The sequence below is a fragment of the Rhinolophus sinicus genome, chromosome 1 (genome assembly GCF_057876585.1).
Source record: "Rhinolophus sinicus isolate RSI-liver-muscle chromosome 1, RSI-T2T, whole genome shotgun sequence".
Classification (NCBI taxonomy): Eukaryota; Metazoa; Chordata; class Mammalia; order Chiroptera; family Rhinolophidae; genus Rhinolophus; species Rhinolophus sinicus.
The window spans coordinates 18877191-18899675 of NC_142501.1; the positions used below are offsets into that span (position 1 = coordinate 18877191).

Consider the following 22485-nt stretch of genomic DNA (forward strand, 5'->3'; position numbering starts at 1 on the left):
CGGGGAAGCGTAGGCAAGTGAGTCTGAGTGAAGGAGAAAGGGGAGAAGGTGGGGTGGAAGTATCCTGGACTGCAGCACAGTCTAAGGAAAATTCAGCAAAGCCACTGAGGGGTCTTTTGCCAAAGCCGGCCAATAAAGGAGCTTTGTCTTTCCCAGGAATGGGTCTGCTTTGGTATCCACACCACACTCAGTCTTAGGGCTTGGAGGAAGGGTCTACCCTGGGCCAATCCACTATGGCCACAGGAGAGAGTCATATTAGGAAGAACGGCCATAACCATATAGGAGATAGGAGGGGGTACTTTCCAGGGAAAACAAAACAAGAGTCTGGGGAGGCCCACACTGTGTCTAGTCTACATATCGCTCACTCTTTGTTAAAGAGGCAGCCAGTCCACCAGGACTACAGGTCTCTCGAAATGTATACCTTGACCTTTGGTTTTAAAAGTCACATCCCAAAATGCTGAGTAAATCACAGGACACTCATTCTGCTTGACTCTCAGATAGGAAAGGCTAACCTAACACTCCTGAACTTGAACTTGTGATTCCCCAAAGTAAAGTGATATCCAAGTTGATACTGAGACATCTAAATTGTCCTCCACAACTTCATGTGTCTCGAGGCCAAGCCAGCAAGATAGCCAGAACACTTCCTTTCTAACAGTAAAGAACTGACGTCTGGGTCATCTCTTCAATCATCCACGGCTCTTCCCCTCCCTGCCCCCCCGCCCCCATTTTACCCTTCTTTTGGGAGAAGGTCAATGTTAAAATAGGGCCTTATGCTGTACGATAAGCTGCTAATAGTCCTTGCTTGACAGTAGTTGCCCAGCATTTTTTTATTGGGCGCCAGGATTTTCTTAGACTTTATGTCATACAATACTTAACTTGTTTGGAGTGGGTGGAGATGGAAACAGAGTCCACTGGAAATATCACTGCTTCCTCCCTGAAATTTAAAGAGCCTATTATCATCCTTCTTCTAGATTCTGTCTCTCAGGCAAAACCTCATAAAGATAGGCAGGGAGAAAGGAAGGGTTTATAATATCCACGGGGCTAGCTTTTGCTAACTGAAGACTGTGCTAGTATCCTCTATCAATAACCATACAAATGGGGGTCAGCTCACACTCATGGTAAGGGAGGGCACGTACCCCCCTGGTTTAGAGTCTTGCCTTACCCTCTAAACCAGCATCTACCACTATCTGGGATCATGGGCATCTCATGACATTTTCAAGTATGATTATTGGAGAGAGATTTGGACTTTGAGGCATCAGATCTTGTTTTAGTTCTTGGGGAGGCAGTATGGCAGAGCAGCTAAGCAGTGAGCCCCAGAATCAGAAGGAACTGGTACAAATCCCAACCACAGTCGCATGGTTACTGCAAAGAAATTAGGCAAGTTGTTTAGCTTTGATAAGCTTCATATTGCTTAAAGGTAAAATGGATACTCGTACCCATCTCCAAAAGAGCTACCAGAAATAAATAAGAAAATATGTTCAATTAACATATAATATAGTGTCCAGCACATTATAAATGTGCAAATGATGGAGTTGTTATTCTTTCATTAAAACCATAAATTATTTTATCAGTTCTAGGTCCACCAATTTGTTCCTATGTGCCCTCAAGCAACTTAGTAAATCTTAACAAGCCTCAAACTATAAATGAGACTGATGCAAATAACATCATCTCAGGAGGTGGTTGTGAGGATTTGGTGAGAATACTGTGTGAACTGAAGTGTCTGCAAACGTTAATCAAGATTGTTATTGTTGCCGTTGTTATTAGCTCTCAGTGACCTTCTTGATAAAAAAAGTTTGCGGGTAGCTTTCCTTTGGAATACTAGGAGCTAGGAGGAAACCCAAGAGATAATAGAAGGATGCAAATGACCTATTCAGGGCCTGTTCTGGCGTCATAGATATCTGTGTATGATACACAATGTGTAATAATGTATACTGCAAATTAAGCCTTTCTCAGACTTACTCCCTGATGAGTTGGTTAACCCTTTCTTCAGAGAAATACTTCCTCAATCAACCCTGGTGAACTAGAGATTATTTTAAAAATAATCTTACCTTCCCCGGTGTCAATAGAAAACAGTATTTACTCACTACTGTTTTCCTTTCAAAAATCTGTCTAGTTGCATACTAGAAACAGCTTCAGCTGGTTTGTTTGTCTTGGACAAGCTGTTGAAGTGAAAAGTTTTTGCTTGGCTGAATGTGGGACAGTTTCATAACCCTTCAAGAAGTGCACTGAACGTGAGTGCCAGCTCTGATGGCTGCTTCTGACACGCCTCCACTTGCTCCTTATTGTCCAGGGTGGCCAGCGTAATTAAATTAAGACAATGAGCAAAGCAACAGATGCAACTGAGACCAAATCCCTGAGTGCTTTTGTTTTGTCACTGTCATTGTCTACAACAAAGAAGTCACATGTGAATGCCTGGGAAGAGAGCCAAATGCAAACCAGACAACATCCCAGCTGGTTTTGAATGGCCTCCACAGAACGCGTGTGTGCATGGGAACCATGCTACTTGGAGCAGCGTCGGCTTTCCTCAAATGAGTGTCTGCCCATGGCTTTGCTGAGATGCCGAGACAGACCTAGAAGAAATAGGCCGGATCGCAATGTTCAGACTTTATACTTTACACCTCAGCTTTGAGACAAAAGAAAAAGAATCTCCCTGTTGGGGAAAAGGACAAGACCTATATGGTCGGCAAATCTAACCTCCGTTCTTTTTGCTACAGCCCTCATGAAATTGCAGAGGGAGGCATAGACGATACCTGAATTTCTTTTTCTGGAACCTGGAATTAATTTGGCTTGAGAGGAAGACTAGAGATTAAACACCTTATATGGCTTTCTTTTAATATGTTACCGTCTCATTCTTGAGTATTTTCCTAGTTGGGGTATTTTTCATAGTCTTAAAAATCTTTGTTCCTATGTTGGTGTGCCTTTTAAACAAAAAAAAGAAAAAAAAGGTAAAACTCAAATTATCTTATTTTTAGTCCTGTGAATTAATTTGGTCAGTAGTTTGGTAGAGACGTGGTGCCCTTAATAACAGCTATTTCGGAGTGTTGATGAGCCTCATACCTAATCAGCAGGGTCTACTGAGAATTGAACAGAAATATTTCAAGGAGTTTGAAATGATCCTACTCTCTGGCCCCATATATCTTTCTTCCATTTTTCTGGAGAGCTCTTTTTAAAAAGCAGAATAAGATGAAAGATTAAGAACACAAATTTACTGATAGCTTATCAGTAGATGCTTTATACAGCAACAAATGCATGTTAAATGGACTTGATAAAAGGTGTATGATATTTGGGGAGAAGTGCCCGGATTTTAAATAGATGGCTTGAAAGCCATCTGTCCAATTTCTTTCCATAAGCTTTTTATCAGTGGCCACTGACCTAGATATTTTAATAAACATGTTTGCACAATGATACCAGCTTCCTTCTATTCAGTCACTGCAGGATATTGACCATCAACTTATAATTGCTATTAATAACTGGCTCTTATAAAGGACTTGGTGATTAACTCAAATGTTCCACGTAGAGCTGAAAAGTGTGTATGTGTAAGATAATTACCAAATCATTATGGGCCTTAGTCAATAAATATTATTTCCAGGGATTTGTAAGTAACAGATTCTGCCCCAGCTTCTCACCCTCTCCTAGTGATCTTCAAGGTCCCTTACAATGATCTTTAAGCTCCTAACAATGATTGGGTGAGTGGTCATTATCATAGCCAGAACAAAGAATTTGGAGATTCCAGCCACAATGGCGAGAACTCTTGTTTTCGGTCTTGGTGGAAATATGTTCTGGGAAAAAGGGCCACTGTGGATCCTTCAACTTCGTTCAGTACCAGTAATTATCCATTACGTTCTGCTACAAGAGCCTCCTGACGAGGTGAAACCAAGAGAAGATACACCTTATGTTTATGCCTGTGAAGGCCACTTCCTCCTGGATTTTATTTCATATCATCTTATTTGTCTAAATAAAGTTTGTTATTTAAATATATTCAAGGATAAAATAATAATTACAGGCAAAGTATAATAACTTGGTTCTGCACATTACCAGAGGCTCCATCATACTCATTCATTCATTCATTTAATTCATTCTACAGCTATGTATTGAGCACCTGCAAAATCCTGGGCACCGTTCTAAACACAGCACTGTAACAGTGAACAGACAGAATGTCCCTACCATCACAGGGCTTCTATTCTAAGCAAAACTCAATATTCCTGGGATGAAAGCATTGCTTGTTAATGAGCGAATGGTAGCAGCAAAACAGAACCCGGGATTTTTGGTCCACGAACGGTTACTTTCCAACAAAAATGAAAAACCGATAATAAGAAGAGTAATATGATAATAATAATAATGATGATTATGATGATAATAGTAATACTTATATAGTGCTTACCATGTGCCATACCTATTATAAATGCTTTTATGAACTACTTCTTTAATCAATCCTCAATCTTCCAAGGCAAAAACTATTATAATCCTAGTGGATGGATGAAATTGAAACTCAAGAGATTGTCACTTACACCAGTTCATGTAGTTAGAAAATGGAAGAGCTAGGATTTGAGCCCAGCTCGGTATGCCTGTGATTTTACAGATTCTAAATCAACTAGAAAATTTCCCAGTCTTCTACTTCTAAAACTCTCCCTTTCTCCAAAGGAGAAAAAGAAAAAAAAATGAAAAAGAAATAGCCTCGTTTTACAAAAATTAAAATGGAACAAAATGCAATAAAACAACAGAGAATGATGCCAGAAATGTGATTTTTTTGTTTCTCACTAAGAAAAGATGCTATAGGCCAGAAGACTGGAATTTCAGGATCTCCATTCTACCAATGAATCTGTGATAGTAGCAGATAAATAGCAACACATTTATATGTGGTTATAAAGCAATCTGTGGTCCCCATGCCACCAGGGGCACGTAGAAGTAGCTTGAGTGACCTTTGCCTAAATTAAAAACTAAAGGCCCAACTCTCTATTCGATTGACTGGTGAGGCATAAGATAGGAAAGGTTGAGACTCAATGTTAGAAACAGATGGGTAGGGGACATAAAACTTCACTATGTTAATGTCACTTTTTCTCCCTTCTTTTTAGGAAGTACATTTGAAGAACACAAGTAGAGGGAGTGCAGGAAATAAGAACTACAGGATGTAGGAAGACCTTCCTGAAGGGTGAAGAATGACATGCCACTGGCAGGATCCTTTGCTCTGCACGAGTTACCTGTTAAACACCAGAAGACCTACCAAAAATTAAGTTTGATAACATTTCAAAAGATGGGCATTCTTCCCAATGAAATACACAAGTAAACATTTCAACATTGTCTTTAGGAGTGATTGTTAAAAGCTTTGCACCTTGCAAAAATGATCCTGGAGTTGGTAGATTGCTGTTGATCCTTTATCAATAATGTTCTATAGAGAAAATATATATATATCTATATATATATATCTTAGTCCCTGCCTCTCAGAGCCACAAATGCATGGGTGTTGTCTAGATCCAGTTGCACTAAATTTGTCTCTGAATCGTGGCTGCTGGAGCCATTCATTCAGCAGCCTTGTCTAAGTGGTTTATTTTTTTTTTTTTTTATTTGCACTTCTTTCTACACAACACAGGTTGTTTGTTTTACAGTGTCTGATAATCTTGTTTGTCTGTCTCCACCCGCCCCCACCCCCATCACCTTCACATTTGCTGAATTTGGCCTCCTCAGTAACAGCAGCAAGCAGTCAAGTAGCAAACCAATTTTTAACCCACAAGTTTCCATCTGTGGCGTTTGTACCAAATGTAAGTTGAATGCATTTATTGTAGACACAAAGCTTTATTTTTCCACATCTTGCTAAAAAAAAAAAAAAAAAAAAAATGCAAGTAGTTGCAACTTTGAGGCCAAACATTTTTAGGTGTATGTTTTAAGCATAGAAAGTCTCAAACTCTCAACAGTTCCTTCAAATGATGAGTTAGTGTGCAACCTGATTAGTAACTTCTCCCTTTTAATTTTTTTCCATATAGAGCACTACATAAATTTCACATATCAACAATACAGGATATATCAAACAGTATGTAAAACTCTGTTTTTTAGAACAATGGTGCTATTTTGTAGTTTGTTATAGGAAAGAGTCTGGCCAAAACGATAAAAGGTGAAAGCAAAACAAAAGAGGAAGCCTGGAGCCAAAGATGACAGAGGGGAAGGGGACTAAAAATCCATCCATTTGGGAAAGAAGGCCAAGTTCCCCCGAGCATGCCTTCCAAGAGAAACTTAAGATACAAAGTCCACCGAAGCAAATTTGATTGACGAGTCCAGAGAGGAGTGGAAAAAGCATAAGGCTAGGAATTTCACAGTCCTGGTTTCTTTTTTTCACTGAGGAAATAAACATCTGCCAACTTGGGCACAGACTCACCACTTTGTGACCTTGGGCAAGTCACTTCACCTCTCTGTGCCTCAGTTTCCTCATCTGCAAAATGGGGGCAATACGCCATCTACCTACCTCACAGGGGTGGTATGAGGATTAAAAAGATAAAGTTTCAGATTTTTATCCTTGGTTGCTATGAGGATGCAAGGTCAGAGCCCTTGAGTTGCTGGGATGCAAGCAATTCTATAAACAACCCATTCATAGCAGACTAAGAAAATTGATTAGCCAAATATCCCTGACATGCCAATTATTGTAAATGAAGCTATCTAAGTATCCAGCTAACTAGTTGTTAAAAGCTCACAGCTTGATCTCTTTTAAAACACTTTTCAAAATAAGTTAGAAGCATTTGATTTACATTTTGAATTCTGCCATTTGGATTTATGAATGCAAAGTGAAAGAGAGAAAGGAAAAGAAAAAGAGAGGAAAGCAAAAGGATTTCTACTAATACAAGAATGATTACTCAATTTGTTAGAATTTGTTAGCACTTACTGATAACGCCCCCATTCCCCGCCCACACACAGACAGTTACTAGAAATCTAATAATATTTCTTTTCATATTATAAATGATACTCTGTTCATTTTGAAAAAGTTATTCCTTCTCTTTGTGGAATCTAAAAAAATATGGCCGAAGGTTTCCGAAGTTGAAATGATATCTAATAAAAAGTCGCAAAGTTACTTTCATAAATTTTGCTCTTCTCCTTGGCTGTATATATATATATATATATATTTTTTTTTTTTTTAATTTTTTGTTAAAATATGCTTGATGAGAGTTGCTAGTTGAGAGGCAAAAATTTCCTTCACAGCTAGAAATTTTCCCTCAGTCTGCTTAGAAGAATGGCCCTTAGCCCTCTATGGGTGTGACTTATCCATTCAACTGAAAATTGGTATCAAGAAAATCCAATGGTGAGGACAGGCCCATGCTGGCCTAGGAAATGTTTCTTGTCTGTGCACCAAGATTTTCTTATTAGAACAATGAACCATCCACCATTCAGATCTTTTTAGCTGCCTTAAAACTTTTTTGTGAAAAGCAACCAGACTTGATTATTTCATGCATATTGCATTCCTTTCAGTCATGGAAACTGTATATGGAAAACAAAAATAACACCTTTAGTTTTCATCCCATTGGTTCATCTCAAGGCTCAGAGGCCAGGAAAAAAAAAAAAGAAAAGAAAAGAAAAGACTTTCTGAATCTCGGAACATATGCTAACAAAAGGGCTATTTAGTGGGTGCCCCTGCTCAGCCAGAAAGTATTTTTACCCTCAGCCCACAGTGTTACTTGAGTGGAGTACCTCTGGCATGCTGAGCAATGTTCTGATCACTGTGGACAGATGTAAAAGAAACAATAAGTCATTTTTGCCCTTCACCTGTTTTCCAGATGTAAGGGTTCTGTGGAGTGACGTGCTGGACCCTCTTTCCAAAATGGCACTTCTGATTTTTATTTCTTGTTCCTAGTGTATACCTTTTAAAATTACTGACTCTCAGCAACACGTCTCATGCAATCTTCTGCAAACCGATGGGTTTCCAGACCTAGGCGAATATGGTAACTCTAAGAGTGTGACTTATTTGATTGACTCAATAATTCTACTCACAGCCTTTAAAAATGCCCCAGTGAGGAAAGCTTAAATACACGAAGACATATTATCTTTCTTAACCTTTTCCCACACATAATACTCTCCAACTATATCATAAATCAACTAATTAAATATCAATTAATTATACTAACCCACTGTTTTATTTTCAAATAAATAAAAACTAGAAGGTAATTTGATGTAAACTCTGAAAGTCAGTTAATCCCCATATACTACAGCAGAAGGACCCAGGATTAATAGAAGCAAGCACCTACAATTTCACAATTCAAAACTTTATAAGCTTTGCTTTAGAATTTTACAACAAGGCAATGTCAAGATAACAAATAAGCCTTAAATATTGGTAAGAATGAGCTTCCAACTTATAGGCTTATTTCCAATTTAATTGACAATACTGAATTACCTAGGTCACATTTCTGTTCCCACTTTCCCAAATAGTGTAATGGTATTATATGAACATTTTAAGACGAGGAAGCTCCACTGAAAAAGCTAATGTATCTTGCCATCACAATCCACTCTTCTAGACAGAGCTAAAGAAATACTCTCCCAACATGCACCTTACACACACACACACACACACACACACACACACACACACACACACACACACTCATCCTTAGAATCCAATGGAATACTGAAAAAAAACCAACAACAAATGAATCACTTCCCTGAAGAATCTTATTTTTAAAAAAAAGAGCCTGGCTTCCCTGAGAATCTTTCCTCTTCTGGGAATGTCGAAATGTAGATAAAACCATCTCATGTACTATGGCTCCAGGGTTTCTGTTACAAGTTTATGCACTTGGGAGAATGCTTAAATAGAAGATGTAGCACATTTTGCATTCCCATTTATTGTTTGGCCAGCTATGCCAATGTGGTGCTATTGTTTCTTTAAGAAAGTACTTGACTAAAAAAAAAGGAAAAAAAGAAAAAAAAAAGAAAGCATAGACATATTTTTTTAAAGTATAAAAACAACAATTCTATAGGTAGATGGCTTAATAAAGTAGCATTAGGTCGAGTCACCACCCCCTTTCAACTTTTTATCACTCACATGTAGCAGACTGTTCACCAAATTGTGAATGTGGGGGTGCAGGGGCAGAAGATGGAAATTTTTTAAAAAGCAGAAGACTCCATTATTTTGTTGGCTCTCAAACTCATTAAAATTAGCAATTTGTTACCCAGTTTAAACACCTTGATCAAGAGCATGGAATATGAATAGAGGGGGTTAAAGACCGTATAGGCAAATGGCAGAAGTAAGATGATTAAGTTACTCACTGATTTTTTTTGAGTGTGTGTGTGCTCTCTGCTCTAAAACAGATATTCAGCAAGTGGAAAAAATAAAAACAAAGACAAAAAAGTGCATAGACTCACCTGCTAAAAATAGCTTCTGCCACATCCCCCTTGAGTAAATCTTTGGCATTTACTAGTTTATGAAAGATAGTCTCCCTTCATTTAAACATCTCAAAGAACAATGGCTCCCATGAAAAGCAATCACTGATCTCATTGCGAAGTGTTGGAAAGTATTTCCTTATGAGATGGGGGTTATCTACTGATAAGGAAAGAGAAGAATTTATGAGAAATCGTTGAAAGAGATGGCTAATAATCTGTGAAGATTTTTTTGTTTTTGTTTTTTACTTTATACAGTCTTTATGAATATCTTAGTGTTCAAAAATGACTTGGTTCTTTCTTCTTTTTTTATATTGGAATGAGGGATGATAAGTTAAACCCACATAGACTCTTTAAAACTATAGGCTAGATAGACATGTATGTTTGACTTATTGAAACTAGAATCAGACTATTTAAAATGTTTTTGCTATTTTTAATCTTAAAAGATTGTACTAATTTATTAGAGACAGATCATGTTTGGCTCTCTACACAAGAAAGAGCATTCCCACTCAAATCACCTGAGCTTTCCCATCAATGTTTTCAAAAGATAAATCTGACTTATGCATCATTATGGCATCATTTATTTTTAAAAATTTAAAAAGGAGAATTGTGATTCTTTATGCCCCTCTCCTGCAATGATCATAAAGTCCAGAATCTGGGGTGGGGGGGAGGGGGGCAAAAACAAGAAGAAAATTTTGTTGGTTCTTTGTTTTTGGTTTGTTTGTTTGTTTTCAATGCTAGTGTTTATTCCTATAGTACATATTTGCTTATCACTATTTTAATATCCTAAAAGACTCTCCTGTTAGGTATTAGAAACTGATACATAGTTATCTTCTTTGTGTGATTTCTATTTAAAAGAGAAAAAAGGAGATGAGAAACCTGTCTGAAGCTTTAAGTGCGTATGGTACAAGATAAAGATATCAATTTAAATAACCAATTCCTTTCTGGAAAATACCTTTTTTAGGAAACCTCTCATACATAAGACAGAGGCCCAGGAAATTTTTGAAACTGACTTTATTCCTCCCAGTCCTTATTCATTTAGTATCTGCCTCAAAATTTTATAAAGGGCCGACCAAGCTGAAGCCCTAGAATTAAAGGGACCTTTTTAAAAACATATATTTCACAATATCTTTCTTAACTTATGATTACACATTGATCTTAAACATGGTCCCTCTTTTCCCCATTCTTCAACTGTCATCGATAAGGTCTTTCAAGAAAAAAAAAATTTTTTCTTAATTTAAAAAAGGAGAACACAAAAGTCCAAATGTTACTGCCCAGTTGAAATGTAAGTTAAGATGGAGCTAGTTTCTACTACTTAACCCCTGCAGAATCACCTTCAAAATGTCCTTTCCTAATCCTTAGAATCTGCCCTTTTTTTAATTGCCCAGGACACCTGTATCCTAAAAGTAAACCTTACTCACTTTCTTTTGCTCCAAATGCACTGGCATAAAAATAGGGAAAATGAAAACAGGATACAAATTCCTTCCAGGCCACCCACTGGCCCCACTCATCCACTCATGGCAAAGCCACTTCTGTTAATCCCTTAATCTGATTTTGTTTGGATATTTATCTTGTACCTGCTGCTAAACACACTGCAGGAGGGACTCTGAAACCTCAAGCTATCTATTCACATCTCTTATCTGTGTCTGTGTTACATTAAAATGTCTATTCAAAATATCAAAAACTTTCAAACATTATGCAGCTTGTATTCAGTTTACATAAGGGGCCCAAATACCATGTCAGATCTCTTCTTGCTAAGAGAGTTAATAAAATATGAGAAATGGGGTTACGTCATGTGTTTTACTTCATATGTTTTTATCACACTTACAGGCCAAGTGTGATAAATAAACTTACAGACACTGAATTAATTTTCCCTGCTACTTTAAAACCAGAAAATAACGATTGGTCATGCATTATCTCTGTCTTAGTTCAACAGCATATTTTTTATTAAATTAACTCTGATTGTATTTGAAATTATTATTCATTTATGGCAGAGGAATATCAATCTTAATGACTTCTAAAAATGTAACTAACTGAATCATTATCTTACATTTACTGTTTAATAAGCATATTTTGAAAATGTATGGCTAGAGCGTCATAATAAAATGATATATCTTTCTTTAGTAATTACATTAAAATTAATCATGTTTGATTAATTAGCTCTTTTTGGACAATGTTGGTGTAATGTGTCATTCCTTAAGTATTCTATTGTTACATAGCATTTTTATTAAGTCATTGCTACCAATAAACATAAAAAGTTACCCAAAAAATAAAACTAATCAATCATACACCAGAATGGAGATATCTTATAAAATTTACAGCTTATATTTAAAAATAAATATGTTTCAAAGAAGTTGCACAAACTATGTAAGAGATGTATGAATTATATAACATATTCATTAACAATAAAGCAGGGTTAAATAACTGACCCCACTCATATAACCCAACAGTGAGTTATGATCCATGACATGAAGCATTTGGGAAAAGATTTTCTGTCACATAGGGTACATGATATACAAGTACACACACTCATATCGAGAGATTTTATAACACTGTGATCTCTCAATAAGTCTTTCTGATTATTTACTGACTACCTAACTCAGTGTATATTAAACTCAGGGCAGCATTTGTAGAAGACAAGGTGGAAAGATGAGTAATTTCCCTCTTGTTGAAAAGCATCTGATTTCATTTTCTTTTTCTTAAACCCTCCATGGAAAGTTAGTTACATGTAAAAAGGCTCACGAGCTTTGTGCTTGATTTTTTCAGGAACTAACAATAATACTGAAGTTTCCTTATTGTTTTCCTGCGTGCCACTCGCCATCACTCCCAGCTTCACTCCCTCCACATTTCCCTGGCTCTCCCTCGGACTCACATTCCCAGGGTTTCCTCATCCCATGTATGCTCAGCATCTTGCCTCCTGTGGCTCTAAGCTTTCAGCCTGCACTGCTTCTCCACACCCTCTACCCTGAACCATATATTTTCCCCGTCCCCTTTGGGCCACACTAGGCTAATCTGGATACAGCCATTCACTCACTCAAGGTTCTGTGAGTGATGAAGCTGGGAGGCAGTTGAGCACAGGATGCAATACGGCCTCGATATCAAGCAACACTGTTACTAAACTCCACTGAGGAATTTCTGGCTGCTCATTTGCCTCCTGTCCTCCTATCATATCCCTTCTTCTCTTCTGCAAACTCTCCCAGGAATCACTTCCTACCCAAACTTTCCTATCTTCCTTAGGAAGAACGTTCGAGAAAATTCTAGCATGTTCTTGTACAGCGCAATCTTTCTCTATCACAGCTTCGCCAGGGGTGGGAGTGGGGTGGAGGAAGGTGGGAGAAGCCCCCCCCCCAACTTTTATTACTGAATATGCCCAGGAGGTGTTGTTTCCTAAACAAAAAAGCAATTCTGTCCCTGAGAGGAATTCTCTCTTCCTTCAAGGTCATCTAGGTCAAATTACAGCCTCTTTTTAAAAAGGACATGTTTTCCTTCCTCTGAGACGTCTATGAGGTGATAATTACCACCACAGCCCAACAAGGGTCGTTCATATTTGCTGAGCATTTACCATGGTCAGTCACTGCATCAAGAGGTTTACCTAAATTATCTCATTAGTCCTTATAAAAATCCCATTATGAACCCTATTTTACAGATGATGAGGCTCAAAGACATTATTTAACCTATTGAAGGTCACAAACAAGCAAGGTGGGCTGGAATCTGGGTTGTAAGGATATCAAAACCTGTGTTTCTAGTACTTCACAAATCATGGCCCAATCCAGACACAAGAACAGTTTCATTTACTGATTGATATATTCAAATTTGGGTTCACATGCTACAGGCAGAAATACAGCTAGCTAACTGCACCTTTGAATGATAAACTATTTTTGAAAAGGTATTAGTAAGATACATCAGCATTTCTGCTCAATAACCAGCTTATCTAACTGGGCTTTCAAGCTTCCCCACTGCCATTCCCCTCCCCGTTCACACTACTGTGTCATTTCTTGATTAGTCCTGCACCTCACGTACATGACATCCAATGGTAAGCCGATCTCAGCATACCTTACAGTCCAGAAATAAACCATTTCCATGTAAGTAAAACTCAGAATATGATTATTAAAAATTATGCCAAAGCTCTGGCAACCATATACCTATTGTTGTCTTGAAAGCTTATCAAAGTCAGTGCAATCTCACGGGAGATGGTTGAATCAGGGCTTCCACAGATAAAAATGGAGACTCAAAGAGTGAGTTTCATGAGGCCCATATTCCTATGTCCCAGCCCTTCAAAAATCCTTGGTCATTAGGGATTCCAGTGAGTACAATGCTGGCCCTAAATGGCATTCGGAAACTACAATGATTGGGGAGGGTGGTATTGGCATTTATTGGCCAGGGGTTAGAGCTCCAGCTATTTCATGTTGATAACAAACATATTTACAATCACCTAAGTCTAGAATATAACTCCAATTTACTTATACACTTGAAGCATTTTTGCATGATTTTAGTATAAGCTGGATTTTTCAGGAATGGAATTGCCATGTAAATCAAGGGCAAAGTGGTACTTGATGTCATTTGGAACTTCACCAAGTGTTGTCGACTGTTTTAGAAAAAACATCATTGATGGCAAGGCTAATTGCACAGTTTGAATCTCTCCAGTTTCCACCTATATCAGTCTGCTGGCAGCAGTCACTTCCGTGATTCTCCACATAGGTATAAACACCTGACCCCTTCATTCTGTTTTCTAATTGAGCTGTGCCTTGAGCATTTCTGTCTTATAATGCCCGTTATTTCACTAGAAATGGTTTTCATCTTAGTTCTCCTTTATATAGCAGTTCAGGCAACATTTTGATATTTGTTAAAATTGTGTATGTCAGTATTCACTATGAATTTCACTCTGGGCCATTAAGGGTCTATCATAAAACAGTTATTATACAGAGGAGCTTTGGATCTGACAGGGCAGGACCACTGGGGTATTCCCACCAGTCATGATCCTGCCCGGGTCATAATGACAGGTGGATGGCAGAGCCTTTGCCTTCTTCTCAGTGTAATGTCTTACAGTGTGAAGTTGAGCTGAAAGCTGGTGTCTTCCCCGCCTTGTTTATGAATAGAGATTAAACTTCTCTGGGATCCAATAAAGAATAATGGTTATGGTTAACACAACATCTGGTTTCTAAATGTTCTTTCCTTCACTCTGTGATGGGATGAGATGATTTTGAAAAGAATAAAGCAATCACTAAAAACAAAAACAGATGTAAATTGGATTGGAGACAATTGCAGCAGTACATCAGAAGTAAAATTTGACCTTGGATTTCAAGTGAGGTAGGAATTGTGGCCTAGAAGGGAGGTTTCTCTTTTTAATGGGTACCACCAGGAAAGCAAAAGATTGAGTAACTGTCATATTATTTCCTAACTCTACTTTGTTTCTTTAACTCAGTGGATCCTGCTTAGCTCCCAACCTCCTCCAGAGGGAACAGTGGGGGTCTCTCTCCAAATGGAAATTGGGGGTGGGGGTGTCATAATCTCTTCATGGCTACTTCTCTGTATAAACTCTGTGGCTAAATCCATCATTCCACCTCACAAAGAAGGAACTCTCATTTTCAACTCCAAATCTCTAAAACAGGAGAGAGAGCCGGAGAGGAAAAGGGGAGAGGAGAAAGGGAGGTAGGGAGAGAGAGATGGGGGGGGGGGAGAGAGAGAGAGAGAGAGAGAGAGAGAGAGAGAGAGAGACTGTTCCTCTAGAGAGGGAAGGAGACAACAGTAACAGAATGATAATCAGGACTGTGCTTTCCCACCTTATTTGGCCCAGAGTTTCTAACTCAGCCACTCTTAGAGAACCGAAAATACTTAAAGATAGGGTTACCCAAAGATTAAGTTTCTCTACTTATTTCTTCTGCCTCTCACTGCTTTAAAGGTCATTTAGACATGGAAACATTCCCATCCCCCCGCCCTCAGAGAAATAAATTCTCTTAGACTGTTAATATTGAAAAGGCTCCTCTGGTATCTCGGGATTTCACTGCCATAGTAAAAGGCACAGTGAGATAATTTCTTACATATTTATGCTACAATGCACTGGTTGTGTGCCTGTTTGCTCTCACCCATTTCCCAACATTCCCTTCATTGCTCTGTTTGACAAGGAACTACATTTCCCAGCCCCTGTGTTCTCTGGTTCCTGGGTAGGTTTGGCTAATAGGAGGCACTAACAAAAGACGAAGACAAGAGGAAGGAAGAAGCCAGGGTATTTCCACCCTTTCTCTCTCTGCTTCAAGCAGCATCTTCAGCAATAATTGCAGTTCCTTCCTCCACAGTCCCTGCCCCCCCCCCCACCCTGAGCAGCACCCTGTCCCCGCAGCGGACCTAGATCCATCCAGGTGGTTTCTGTCAGATGGGAACACCACCTCCTGCCTGTGGCTCTCTAGGAAGGTAGTGACGTCCTGGTGTTGTCAATTGCTGGGTTGACTCCCCTCTCTTAGTTGGCTACTCATCCCTGCCATCTCCTGTAGTAAATGCTCTCTGTTTAAAATAACCTAGAATGGTTTCTGTTCCCCTCACTGGACCCTAACTAATTCCCACACGTATAAGATAATGGTCAGAAGCATGAGCACTGAAATCAGGTGAATGTGGGTTTGTGTTGTGGCTCTGACACAGCTGGGTGCTCTGGACAAATTAACACAACTTCTGTGGAGCTCAGTTTCCTCTTTTGTAAAATGGTAATAATAATATCTACCTCATATTGCTATTTGAGGATTAAACATTATCGTGCAACAGTTCCTAAACTTTTAGTTTTCTCCAACAGTGAAACTTCCAAAACTAAAAGTACAAATTGCAAGAAATTGACATAAAGTGGCAAAATCTTTATTTGGCTAAAATAAAAACGTTTTTTAAAAAAATCAATCATCACTATTATATCATTACAAGGGAATTCATTCAATAACACGAATATATCTCAGAAGAAAGGGCAGTTTCTTAAATTTAATAAATTTAATGGAAACTCATCACATTGGCTTGATTTATTCTTTTCATCTTTTTAGTTTATGACTAGATGAAAACACTGGTAGAGTCCAGCCCTGGGCTTCACATCAGCTCTTGTTTGGGTGGTTCCTGACATTTGTATAATTACTTTTATTATCACTACTTCAATTGTTATTATTAGGAAAGAGATTATTAATTAAGGTTCTGAGATATCCAGGGTAGGATTCTCTCCATTGGCTTTGTCACACCCTATTCTATGTACACACTGATTTGTGGCCTCAACTTTTCTGACACTAACCAAGTGACCACCTTTTCCCCTAATTCGACTCTCGCTTAGCAAAAACAGGTGAAAAGTACTGTTTGAATCTAAAAATCCTTGCACCACAAAGACAGATGTGAAATTTCAAGTCTAGCATGTTTTTGCTGTGTCACTATCATCCTTTCTGTCTTCACTCCAGCCCAACCCGGCCAACAGAGCACCAAATTTTCCATATAATCATTTTCAACTGCTTATATGACATTTTCAGGCTGGAAATACCATCTAATACCAAAATGACAAAATAACTACTCTTGTCAATATAATCAATTCCAAGAAACAATACAAATACAATACTTTTTTTTTTTTTTGTCATTATGCACAACCGACAAACCAGTAATTTTTCAACCAGTTTCCTGGATTCATCAGCATATAACTTTAGTTATTGTTCCTTTTATATTTAGTCATATTTGTTCCACCCCATATTCTTGTAAGTCATCACTGCTATGCCTAACAATCTATTAAATGATATTTGATGGTCCTTGGCCATTTACATTTTCCATAATGTCAAATATTAGAAATATCCCTGATGTGGCAAATCTAGTCCCTGAAAAAAAAAAAAAAAAAGTGAACCTATTTTCAAGTCCTTTTTAAGCTGCGAGGATTTATTTTGAATCTACCAATATGTTCGTAATATTATTCCAAATCCCCTTTGGGGCTCCTCCCGCAGGACCCAGGAGTGTATCAGTCAACTGGAAAAGCAATTTGAGAACCTCTAGGATTGATTTTTGAAAATGCAGTGTCCACAGAAACAGACTTCAGATGCTATCCCAGCAAATGCTGGCAGCTCCGTACTTGTGTGAAAGATGCCTTCTGTGGGTTTGTCCGAGGGCTGTTCTGTGGACACTGTACTCTTTTAAACACAGCACAGTCTATGCTGTATCCTTGTGTGACCATTTTGCAGGAATTCTGTGTGTAGACTTGTATTTCCCAGTGAGAGTATGCAGCAAGCTACAGCAACCTAATAAGGAAAACTGTCAGTGCAAGTCTTGCCGAGAGAGTCTTTGGGGCACCTTCATGCTCTCCAGGGTTTCTTTGTACATTGTTAGTAAGTCAATTCTCAAAGTCAAACTGATACAACTCCAACACATACAACTAGACACTTGCACCGAAGAACCAGACACTCCTGGATCATTACATTGCTTGTTACCTGAGAAGTAAATGACTGTGGGAAAATAAGTATTGGTGTCCATGAACATGACAGTTCCATGTGCATTTGGTCAGGATATTGTCTCTGGAAATGTGATCTCTGCCTCACGCGCTGAGGGAGGGACGTAGACAAAGCTTCTTGAAGAAGCAACCCAGATAAACCACTTGGAGCCCATTCTTCCAATAGTTTTGAATGGACAGCCACAACCACTCACACTTTCTCACTGGGTCCCCTTGGGACCAAAACTACATAGTTTAGAGACAAGTAGACAGGATGAATGGTGAAGTCTGTGAACCATGGAACCCAAGTTTCCTCTCCATGAAACTAACTGGCCCTTCTGGGGATCAAACCCATGACCTTAGGCTTGTTAGCACTCCACTCCAACCATGCCCAAAACAAATACAGGTTTGAAGCCAGAGGCACTTCAAACCACACATAAGAATGTAATCAACAGAGCCACAGGAAAACACAAAAAGTAAACACTTTCTATATAGGCAAAAAGAACAGAAGATTTGCACAGGGCCTACATTCTCTGAATCCCTTAGTCATCTGAAGGCTTACTGGAAATTTCCACTTGGATACCTTCCATCACTTTGACTTCAACCCATTTTCCTCTCTCAGCCCCCACCCCTGAAAGGAATTTACCAGTTGGAACTTTCAGCCTGTGGCACCATCACTCAGTCAACCAAGTTCAGAAGCTTGGAGATGTCCTTAGCAACACATTTGACCATCCAATGCATATTTATTCCAAAACGAAATCCACTGAGGCCTTTATCCATTCACATCTCTCCTCCTGCCTGTCTACAAAAGCATCACTATGGTTCAAACCTCATCACCTTCTGGACAGTTACAATAACTGCCTATCAGCTTTCCCTTCTCCAACCTGTTTCATAGACCAGTCTTAAAATTTTGCTTAACACACCTTCTCGGAAACTTCCATAGCTACTCAGTAGCTATTGGTCCAACCTGCTATGTTATATTTTCCCAATATCTATTATAACTAAACTATTCATAGGCATCCCTGCCTTTGCATAAACTCTTCCTTTCCAACTAGCCACCACGTAAGACGTAGCCCATCTTCCAATTCTCTTTCCAGGTTCCTACAAACCCTATGGATCTTTCTCTCTTCTGAACTCTGGATGCTGCAATAATCAATACCATTCATTAGGAATCTAATTCTCTACTAATCTATCATTAGTTTATCTTTACTCTATGTAACACTTGCCTATCCATCATATTGTAAAATCGCTGAAGGCCAGGATTTGGCTTTTACCCCACAGGTATTGAGTCCTAATGTGTGAGAGATACTATTTTGGGAATGTACTCAACAAAAAAAAATAGACTTACATTGTAGGAAGAAAGAGATGGACAATAAAGAAATATGTGAACAACGTACTTGCAAATAGTAGAGAAAATAAGAGGGCCATATGAGAAAGCATCAATTGAATCAATAGTATTAATTCACCTCTTTTCTGGGGCCAAGCAGTCTAATGGGGTAATCAAACCTTTACAAAATGAATTATTACCCCATTCTGTCTTGGTTTCCCATCTCCTCTAGCATTCTTTTCCTCACAAATTCCACCCTATCATCCAGTTTCCCGCTCCATACAGATGATGCCACACTGATCTCTCTCTCTTTTGAAATTCAGTCATTTTATAACCCATGGCCTCCCAATCACCTCCAACTAGAATTGTACTGTCCAATACAGCAGCCATTGAACACTTGAAATATGGCTGGTCCAATTTGGGCTGTGGTGTCGGTGCAAAATACATACTAGATTTCAAAGACTTAGCATGAAAAAAGAAGATGATATTTAATACTTCATATTGACTACGTGTTGGAATGATAATATTTTAATGGTAAGTAAAATGTATCATTAAACCATTTCATCTGTTTCTTTTTACTTTTTTAAATGTGATTACTAGAAAAATTTTAAATTGCACATGGCTTACACTTATGGCTCTCATTATATTTCTATTGGACAGTGCTGATTTAGAAGACCTACCAACCATTCAATATACATTGAGCACTTACTGTATAAGTCATCATCCTACCGTGTTTCCGCGAAAATAAAACCTAACCGGAAAACAAGCCCTAGCGTGATTTTTCAGGAGGACATCCCCTAAACATAAGTCTTAATGTGTCTTTCGGAGCAAACCTTAATACAAGACCTGGTCTTATTTTGGGGGAAATACGGTATTTGATGCCTAACTTCTATTACAGACCGTACTTCAACTTGGTGAATATAAACTGAATGTATCCTTTCTCCTCTCAAGGCTACTCTGTATTTTGGCTTTACAACATCTCTCAATGACTCTGTTGACAAGCTTCCAGAATTAGGAAGTCAGACATCTTTATCGTTTCTTACAGTTCATCTTTTGCCACATCTTGTGTAGTTTTCTCTGTAATGTTGTCTATTTCCTCCTTCCCTTCTATTCTCTCACCACTGTCCTTAGCATCTCTCAAAGGACTATTTAATAAGATCACTGCCTCCATCTCTCCCCATTCCAGTCTAGCCTATATGTCTTTCTAAGCCACCACACTGATACAGAATCAAAGAATGGTACAATCGAAGGGACATTGGGTATTCTTTCTAAAGAACCCTTTCATACTAATGAAATGAATAGATAAGATTTACAGAGGGAATACTGCTTGGTTACCACAGACTATTCAGCATCTCAGCTGTATAATCACATTGAATAGTTCCAACAACCTTATGAGAGAGACATTGTTAGTACACCCTTTTGGCAGATGGGCATCCCCAGGTCTAGGGAAATTCAGTGACATGATCCACCAGTGGTGAGCCCAGGTCTACCTGACCCCAGAGGCCTTGCTCTTAATTTCCGTGCTATGTTATCTAAGTCCTGTGCTGTCCCTCAAAACTTGCTATTCTCTCTAGATCGGTAGATGGTACCACTATCACTCAAAGTCTCAGGTATAAATCTGAGTCATTCTTAATGTCTCCCTTTCTCTCACATTCCAATTTGAATCCATCATCAAACGCCATTAACTCTCTATTACAAACGTATCCCAAGTCCAACTTCCCGCTACCTTCAGACATACGTTTTCATCATAAGCCCTGTCACTGTTCACCTAGAATTCTAATTTCGTTTCTTACTGCTGTCGTGAGTTGAATTGTGTCCCTCAAAAAGATATATTCAATGCCTAACCCTCCAGTACCTATGAATGTGACCTAACTGGGAAATAGGGCCTTTGCAGATATGATTAGTTAAGGATCCACAATGAAATGATCCTGGATCTAGAATGGGCCCTAAATCCAATGACTTGTGCCTTTCTAAGAGAATGGAGAAGGAGATTTGGACACAGCCCCAATGAGAGAAGGCCACGTGAAAATGGAGGCAGAGACTGGGGACATGCTGCCACAAACCAAAGAACTCCAAGATCCACCAGAGTTGGAGAAGGCAAAGAAAGAGTCTTCCCTGGAGCCATCAGAGGGCGCAGGGCCCTGCCAGCACCTTGATTTTTGACTCTGGCCTCCAGAACTGTGAGAGAATAAAATTTCTGTTGTTTTAAGCCACCTAATTTGTGGTAATTTGCTGTGACAGCCCCAATATACTAATAAACTGCTCTTTCGTCTTTCATCGTCCATTCTTCTTTTTGATCAGAGTTGAAATACAGTATTAGGTCAGTTTCAGGTGTACAGTGTAGTAATTAGACATTTACATATCTTACAAAGTGATCCCCCTAATAAGTCTGGTACCCACCTGACACCATACATAGTTATTACAATATTATAGACTGCCTGTTTTTCGTCCAGAAGGCTCTTCTCACGGCTATTCCCATGGATTCCCCTCACTTTGTACAGGTTTCTACTGAAAAGGCAGAGAGGCCAACCGTGGTCTTGCTAAACACCTGCCGTCACTTACAGTGACCCTGCCCCATAGCACCTCCCACTGGCTCTGTGTTACACATGTGCTTATGTAGTGGTTGGTCACTTGACCTCACCTATGCATCCTTAGCACCTACAACAGTCTCTGATACATAATAGGTCCTCAACAGAGAGTCCCAGAATGTATGAATAAACGAATGAACACTTGAGTCGGGGCCTGAGGAAAATTTGATAGGATTGTGTGATGGGCCAAGGATTACAAATCAGGGTAATAAAAATATCAACAATAGCAGCAGCAAACATTTCTGGAGGGATTTCTATGTGCCAGGCATTGCATGAAGGGCTTTAAATATCTTATTGCAATTAATCCTCAAAATGACTCTATTAGGTGTAAACAATAACATAAGTGGAGCCACTTTAAAATGGGGTTGGAGCTGCCATGCCAGAGGAACTGCGTTGCCTGTCTTATGCCTCAAACCTTTGGAATGTTGAAACAGGGCATAATAACCTTTGGACCGGGCCTAAAGCAACATTGTGTCCCAAAGAACTGTTTGCTAAGATAACAGGAAAATAGATATTATGACTACCGGACTGATGACTACCGGATTAAAAATTAAAAACATTGTTTAGAATTAGCGTCACTATATTAGCATATCTGCACCTACAGAAACACCTTTCTTCTATTGATGTACTTTTCCCCCTTCCCTTTCTCATAAATACCCCTTGCCTTTGCCTCCTAAATGGAAACACTACTTGGGCTTCAGCCTGAATCAGTGCTTCCCAAATAGCCATTCTTTTTTTGTCTCAAATAAATGCTTGTTGCTTCTCACTTTGGCTTTTTATTTTCAGGTTAACATAGGTCA

The 22485-nt window shown here is 38.8% G+C and overlaps 1 protein-coding gene across 4 annotated transcripts in view; it reads left to right on the forward strand.

Annotated features, from left to right (window-relative positions):
* IGF1 (insulin like growth factor 1) overlaps positions 1 to 11522 on the forward strand; it is a 76519-nt gene extending 64997 nt beyond the window's left edge. For 3 of the 4 annotated variants that reach the window (XM_019732185.3, XM_019732186.3, XM_019732187.3), the window contains one exon: positions 5073 to 11522. In XM_019732185.3, coding sequence (XP_019587744.1) covers positions 5073 to 5098 — 26 coding nt within the window. In that variant the 3' untranslated portion in view covers positions 5099 to 11522. The remainder of the gene's footprint in view (positions 1 to 5072) is intronic. The other variant, XM_074326223.2, reaches the window with a different exon arrangement.
* Positions 11523 to 22485: the final 10963 nt, after the last annotated feature.